This window comes from Ambystoma mexicanum, chromosome 9, assembly GCF_040938575.1.
Source record: "Ambystoma mexicanum isolate Mex_15411 chromosome 9, UKY_AmexF1_1, whole genome shotgun sequence".
Taxonomy (NCBI): domain Eukaryota; kingdom Metazoa; phylum Chordata; class Amphibia; order Caudata; family Ambystomatidae; genus Ambystoma; species Ambystoma mexicanum.
The window spans coordinates 123,551,273-123,559,419 of record NC_090931.1 but is presented as its reverse complement, the minus strand read 5'-3'; the positions used below and the strand labels follow the sequence as shown (position 1 = coordinate 123,559,419).

General features: G+C 43.6%; 1 protein-coding gene across 1 annotated transcript in view; it reads right to left on the bottom strand.

The window, feature by feature from the left end:
* Positions 1 to 218: 218 nt before the first annotated feature.
* LOC138487718 (uncharacterized) overlaps positions 219 to 8,147 on the bottom strand; it is a 67,936-nt gene continuing 60,007 nt past the window's right edge. Inside the window, exon 4 of the mRNA XM_069614263.1 lies at positions 219 to 4,559. Coding sequence (XP_069470364.1) covers positions 3,892 to 4,559 — 668 coding nt within the window. The 3' untranslated portion in view covers positions 219 to 3,891. The remainder of the gene's footprint in view (positions 4,560 to 8,147) is intronic.

The window sequence follows — 8,147 nt, the reverse complement described above, 5'->3', positions numbered from 1 at the left end:
GGAGGCACACCAGGACTGTATGGCAGATAAACTGTCAAGAATGATGGATGAAGTGAGAAGAGGATCCGAGGGAAGTTTGAAGAAGAGTTGTGTGTCATCTGCATGAAGGCTAAGGAGATGGTATTGAGAAGCACAGTGAGCTGGTTCTTTTGTGACGCATTGGCAAATTGGTGAGCCCTCAAACATGCACGGACAGGAATGACCCCAATAGCCAAGAACATGATTGGACATCTTTTATTGTAAGGAGTTGCTCATTATAGAGACCACAAGAATGCATTGCATGTTCAGTCCTCAGTCAGTATTTGCAATTCACCATTTATCAAAAGAACACAGAGATTCTTAGGTGATATCACATTCCATCGAAATGAGTCTTTTTCCTCATTCCAGTGATGTGGTGGGAACAGCCATAAGGGCTACACATAACAAATATCTCAGCGGAAGAACTTCAAGATGGAGTCATTTCAAGAATAAGCATGTTTAGACTAGAGTTCATATTTAATTTTATGTGTAAATCAAAAATAAAAAGGTTAACAAAATCAAAAATGGAGGATAGACAAATAACATATTAAAGTAACATATTCCATTCAAGCCCACACGGCAGCCCTTATAGTGCACAGTTTGCTCTGTCAAGGGTAAGAAAGATGACAGTGATTACTAACCATAGTGGAAACTGGCACTGTACTGCATTTTCCCCAATGCGGTACAAAAACAACAGCCCTAGAAAAATGGGGTGAGAAAACATGGTGCAAAACTTTGATATAACATTCCAATAATATAGTGCCTGTGGTAGCAGCCCTGTAGTTATGCTTAAATTGCTCAACCCATAGCAGTTCATGGGCAGTTTATAACTTTGGCACTGTTCGAAGACTTTGCACAAACCTTGCAAAAAAAGTATATGGCCACATGTGAATTGTTTTGCAAAGCTATGTGCGGTTTATGAAGGGGGGCTAATGTTATAGGGGGCGTCCCAAAACATTTGAAATCCAGATAGGCATGAAAGGGAATGTATTTGCACCAAACTTGCATGAGGAGCAAAAAAATGCCCAAAATGTAAGTCAAAGAAATGTGTGATAACTCTGTCCGATTCGCACACTCACTTTCTGATTTGGCATCCGCGGACACCTGTGAACTGATCAGAGAGACGTGGAACGTTTGTGGACATCGAACGCTCCCACTGATAGGTCAGTTAAAACATGAGATGAGTCAAAACCTGTGAAACGGAGCATGTGTGATTTGCACACTGCGCCCATAGTCTACGGATATCGCTGTAAAACCATATTACAAAACACAAATTTACACTTGTCAAACAAATGAAACAATCTCTGGGGAGCTGAGGGGTGATGAGGATGGGATGGTGCATGGCCATAAAAAGCAAAAAATCAGGTGTTTTTTCATCCCTGAAGTCCACGTCTGATGTTCAGGAACATTCCTGTGATGTTCGCGAACTTGACAAAACTTTGAGGACATCCATGCATATTACTGCATTACAAGGTCGGTGAAGAGCAGTCTTTGGATGGCTTACTACTTTAACTCCATTCAATGAAAGTGAAGGACATTTTTGCGGTATAATTTTAGACCCAACAATTAATGTGTTTGCAAAGTTTGGTGACGTTTCGCGAAGAGGGGCAAAATTAAAGGGCAATCACAAAATGATGGGATGGCTTATACATCTGGTGCCAATTGATGAATCGCCACCCAAGTTTGCAGAAAGATTGCATACTCAACTTTTAATGTTTTTGCAATGTTTGATAGTATTTTGTCAATAGGGGGCAACATTAGAGGGTGGTCAAGATGGCATAACTTTGGTGCCTTTGATAGATCTGCACAAACAAAAGTCTGCAAATAGATGATAGACCCAACTTTGAATGTTTGTGCAAAGTTTGAATATAAGTTTGGAGTCTGAGGCATATCCTCTGCCCATGTTAGTGGCCGGACAATCTGGCCAATGCCCATGGCCACGTGGGGACAGCAATGGGCCACCAGGGATCGACTATGTGGTAAAATGTGTAAAATCGGAATAGCTTGAATGGGGGAAAGAAACTGGAACGGCAATGGGGTTAAAGTGGGCATGGCCACCAGGGACCAGCAATGTGATAACACTTTCTAAACAGGATAGGCTTGAATGGGAAAGAAAATTCTGGTAACGTCAATCGGGTTAAAGTGGGCATGGCCACCAGGGAGCATCTATGTGATAACATTTTCAAAATTGGGATAGGCTTGAATGCGAACAAAAAATCTGGGAATGGCAATAGGGTTGTCTACTTTGATTTGTTTATTGGGGCCTGTGGCAAGGCTGAAACCCAATAACCCATGAATTGTGCAGACCGGCCATGGCTGCAAGCCATGTACACTGCCATTGATCAGATTATGGGGGTATAGTGGACACTGGACCAGGATGCATTCTAGGTGCAGTGAATAACGGGGGTGGTTTGGTGGGGCTAGAGTCATGGTCAAACGACATGCCCCAGCCAATTCAACCATCACTTGCAGCCCCAGCATGCACTGCTGAAAATGACACACATCAGTATGCATTGCAAAAAATATGTTTGTTAAAGGAGGTTTATAGTCGTTTCATATATGGTGAAAGAAGAATTATTAACAACTCATACACATTGCTGTAACATCATGAAGCATTTCCACTTATAGAAACCATTGAAATTCAGTGAAACACCTTTGTTAAAGGGATGATATGGTTACAAAGTAAAATCGAAAATCCCAAGAAATACGGAAGTTATGGTTTGCTGTGCAACCATAACTAGTGCCACTGCCGTGCACTGCTAAGACAAACACCCAGGACATCAAAGATGACATCACATATCACATCATCGACGACATCACTGATGATATCACAGATGATATTACTACTGTGTAACAATGTAAATGTAAGGTCTGTATAAAGGGTACCACATAGAGCGCCATTTAAAACATATAAAAGGGGATCAGTAGCTCTCTAATAAACTACTCCATGCCACATAAAAGGGTGCTGATCGAAAAGAAAGCTTCGTACTGAGGTTTTGTTGTTTCTACAGCAATCAAATAATACATAAAACAATGAATGCAGTATGGATCATAGAACTAAAATATTCCTAAAATGGTATGTTTAGGTCGTACAATGATAAGTCGAAGCATATCAGATTCTTGAGATATGTATTGGACCTGCTTCTTGTTTCATGTATGTGCATTATTACCCCAGTGCAAGCCCTAGGGAAAAGAACTTCAGGATACAACAGAAGGTCAAGCTGTACATGCACAGTACCTTTCAGTATGTATCATGGTTTCAATGTAGTATTGTAGTATGACCACATGAAGTCCTCAGCTTAAAATGAATACTGTCACTGAATAAGAACGGCCATCCCAGATGAGTCGTGCAATTGATGATGTAATTTGTGATGTCAGCTTTTAAGTGCTGGGTGTTAGTCTTAGCAGTGCATGGTGGCGGCGCTAGCAAAGTTTTTTTCACCAAACTGGATGGGTTTATATTAGTGCAACTTAACCATAAGGTCCATTTAACTATGTTTTTTCAGTGCATTTCAGAGGTTTTTTATCAGTACAACTTAACCATAACATCCCTTTGACAATTATTTTTAAAAAGATTGCATTTTCAATTTTGCATCAACATGTTTCAACACACAGAACAGGATAATGCAGGATAGCTATTTCCAAAATGTATTTATTTATGCATTTCAGTTAAATTCATTAACAGTCTACTAGCCAATCTCAGAAAGTATACAACATTTAAAGCATGGTAATGTAGTTACCTTCTTCTTACTAGTATCGACAGGCATTTAATGCTGCATCACATTTCACCCACCACAGTTCAAGTGCTGTGGCCCGTCAACATGAAAGAATGAAGGCGGGTCGTATTTTCCTTAGACGGTCAAATTGCAAATTCTACCATGCCAGCCTGTTGCTAACAAATAACAGGTATGCGCATTGGGTGGCTGCAAGGAGGATGACGCAAGCATATTTTCTGGATTCTGAACTGCTTTTCTGTGGCCCCCCATGGTCCTTGGTTGATTTTATCGGCGTTATGACGGCTATTGATACATATGCATTTTCATCTAAATTTGAGGCTGTGTTTGAAGGTACAGCTTCTGAGGCAGATGTTGCTGTTGTTGTAGATGTTTTGCCAGGGTTTTCTGCACCAATCTGTTTTTCTGTAGCCATGCTTGAAGAAGACCAAACTGCATTTGTAGTCACAGTTGCATTCATAGGTTTGACTGTGTTGGTAGATGTTGCGGGAGAGGTAGATAACTCTAAATGTGCGGTTGAGTTTGAAGGTACAGCTTTTGTCGCAGATGCCGCTGTTGTTGTCGAAGTATTGCCATGTGTTTCTGTACCGTTCTTTCTTTCTGTAGCCAAGCTTGAAGAAGACCAAACTGTATTTGTAGTCACAGTTGCATTCATAGGTTTGACTGTGTTGGTAGATGTTGCGGGAGAGGTAGATACAACTGTGGCTTTTGTAGAAGCTGCATTAGTAGTTGAATCCATAATTGGATATGTAACTGCATTCGTAGGTGGCAGTGAATTTGTAGAAGAATTGGGCGATATGGTTGGATCTAAAACATTATATAAAAAAGATTAGTTCTATACTTTATATCTATTCTCAGGCATGCATTTTGAAAAAACAAAATCAGTATAATTAATTCTACTACTTTCCCTCTACTACGTGTTCTTCTGAGATTCCTTTGTCGTTTGAGCTGTTAGGTGGCACTAGCACCACCTATAAACAAGCTCGATTGTATTAGAGTACAGATAGGGAAACATGGCATATGAGCAGGGACACCTAACTTGTCGCAGTTCTTTGGTCATGTGCATTGATTGCCCAGGGTCTTGCTAATCCCAAGGGCCATTCCCACCCGGTTCCTGCCCCTTCTCGCACAAAACTCCTTCTCGTGGTAACTCTTTGAGATTGCGTTACCCAAGACTTACCATCAAATGCTGCACTTAAAATGCCAACTAGTGTTTTTTTTCAAAGCAGTCTTCTGAGAGTTAAGGCCTTAATTGGATCTGTAGACATGTTACTGGTCACAATATCTGTGGGACACAGTGATGTACTCCCACCACTCCTGGGACATCTGTCAGAAAAGATACTAAAGACCTAAATGGGTGTACCGTGAAACAATGAAGCTCGACACTCCTATGCAGAAAACATTTCTTCAAAACACCCCGCTTATTGTCGCCACAGCGTACACTCAGATTCAGCTATTTAGAAAAATAAAGAATTTAATAGGAACCATACATGATCAAAACAATACAAACACTAGTCTCCAGGACTCAATCTCCTCTTTTGAACAACACAAATGGTACACAATACATAACAATTTACTGTCTGGGGGTTAGTGTGTGATTCTGATTACTCACTCCTATTTGGACAAAGACACAACGAGCCTCTCAACTTTATACACATTGTATACGTATGTGTCTTCATAGCACATTACTCTCAATCTCCATGTACAACTGTTGACAATTTGTTACACCATATTCCAAAATCTCCTAACAGTTGTAACACTGTGTTCCCACCACAGAATTCTTGTCACCAGTCGTGTAATTCTCGTGCATAAACCTACACACTTCTAATGTCAGCATACGTCATCTCATACAATGTTTACAACAATTCGTCTTTTACTGGTGTAATACAAGTGTCTTAACAGGTCTGCCTTCATCCACAAACATTTATAAGCACTAAGCGTGTCCACTGAAGGCCTGCAAAAACACATCTTTGCAAAGCCAACAGTTGTGGCTTGTGTATAAGCTATTATGCATTTGCCAGGCACTGCTATCCCCCACCCCTATACTCACACCATTCTGTACATGATGCCATCAATGAATGCGTGTTTCTCTTCTCTCCCATCTGCTCTTCACATGGCATGGGCTGTTATGAGAACTGGTATCTAGGTTACTGTCTTTTTGACTCCTGTCATGGCCAGCTATTATTTTTCAGCCAATGATGTTTTGTCTGCTTATCCTCTCCCCATATGTCTTGTATGTTATATTACCATGTGATCATTGATATTTGTGTGGGAACACCTGCCACTACTGGTTGGCCCTCATTACTATGATTCTCAGTCGCTGACATGATCTTAATCTTTTTCCGGTTTGTTGCTCCATCTCATGTATTCACTTCCTCTCTTTTGTGTTATCATTCTTAGGAATTTCTGTAGCTCTTATTGATAGCCTTCCACATTGCGTACTACGTACCTCACTACATGCCTCCCAACCCGTGAACTGAGTTTCTCTACGGTGAGAAGACTAGCCTCATTCATCTTCACGAATATAGAAATGCCTACCTCTGGGGAGGCTACCCCCGACAACAAACCACTCTTGTTTATCAGAACTGAGAACCACCACCTAAACTCCTGAAAGGTAAAGCTGTTTGGCTCAGTGGCATTGTGGGATAACAGTGACAGCCACCCCCCTGCTGTGCTTTAATCGTCGCCTCTCTTCCTGCTCCCACCCCCATATTATGCTTGAGGTGTTGCCTCTATTCGTGCGCTAACCACCATATTGTGCTTGAGGTGCCACCTTAATTGCTTGCCACCCTCCAATGTTTTGTTGGAGGCGTTGCCTCTCTTTTTGCTGCCATTCCTATATCATGCTTGAGGTGTCGCCTCTCTTTCTGCTTCAACCTCCCATATTGTGCTTCAGGCCTCACCTCTCTTCCTGCTCGCACCCTCATATTATGCTTGAGGTGATGCCTCTCTTCCTCTGCTTTCCCCCATATAGTGCTTGAGGCATCGCCTTTCTTTCTGCTCCCACCCGCATATTATGCTTGAGGTGATGCCTCTCTTCCTCTGCTTTCCCCCATATAGTGCTTGAGGCGTCGCCTCTCTTTCTGCTCCCACCCCCATATTATGCTTGATGTGTTGCCTCTCTTCCTGGGCTCTCCCCAGTATATTGCTTGAGTTGCCGCCTCTCTATCGGCTGCCGCCCCCCTAATATGCTTGCTGCCTTTTTTCCTGCTCTGTCCCATATTGTGCTTGAGGTGTCACCTTTCCTACTACTCTCCCCCATATCATGCTTGAGGTGTTGCCTCTCTTCATGTGCGTGCTCTCATCCGTATTGTGCTTGAGGTGGCACCTCTCTCCCTGACCCCAATATTGTGCTTGAGGCATCACCGCTCTTCCTGCTCACACCCCCATATCATGCGTGAGGTGTCGCCTCTTTTTCTGCACTCTCATCCATAGTGTGCTTAAGGCGTTGCCACCATATTGTGCTTGAGGCAACCCCCGCCTTCCTGCTCCCACCCCTATATCATGCTTGAGCCTTTGCCTCTCTTGCACTCTTCCCCCATATTATGCTTGACGCGCTGCCTCTCTTCCTGCTCACACCCCCATATCATGTATGAGGTGTTGCCTCTTTTTCTGCACTCTGAGCCATATTGTGCTCAAGGCAACCCCCACCTTCCTGCTCCCACCCTCATATCATGCTTGAGGTGTTGCCTCTCTTCCTGTGCTGTTTCCCATATTATGCTTGAGGTGCTGCCTCTCTTCCTACTCCCATGGCCATATTATGCTTGAAGTGTCACCACTCGTCCAGCCCCCCTCCCCCCACATTGTTCTTCAGGCGTCTGCTATCTTCCTGCTCCCACCCCCATATCATGCTCGAGATGCCACCTCTCTTCCTGCTCCCAACCCCCCATATTGTACTTGAGGCACTGCCTCTCTTCTTGCTGCCACCTCCATATTATGCTTGAGGTGTTGCCGCACTTCCTGCCCCCCATATTGTGCTTGAGGCGCCGCCTCTCTTCCTGCTGCCACCTCCATATTATGCTTGAGGGGTTACCGCACTTCCTGCCCCCCATATTGTGCTTGAGGCGCTGCCTCTCTTCTTGCTGCCACCTCCATATTGTGATTGAGGTGTTGCCACACTTCCTGCCCCCCATATTGTGCTTGAGGCACTGCCTCTCTTCCTGCTGCCACCTCCATACTGTGCTTGAGGTGTTGCCGCACTTCCTGCCCCCCATATTGTGCTTCAGGCGCTGCCTCTCTTCTTGCTGCCACCTCCATATTATGCTTGAGGTGTTTCCGCACTTCCTGCCCCCCATATTGTGCTTGAGGCGCTGCCTGCTTGAGGTGTTGCCGCACTTCCTGCCCCCCATATTGTGCTTGAGGCGCTGCCTCTCTTCTTGCTGCCACCTCCATATT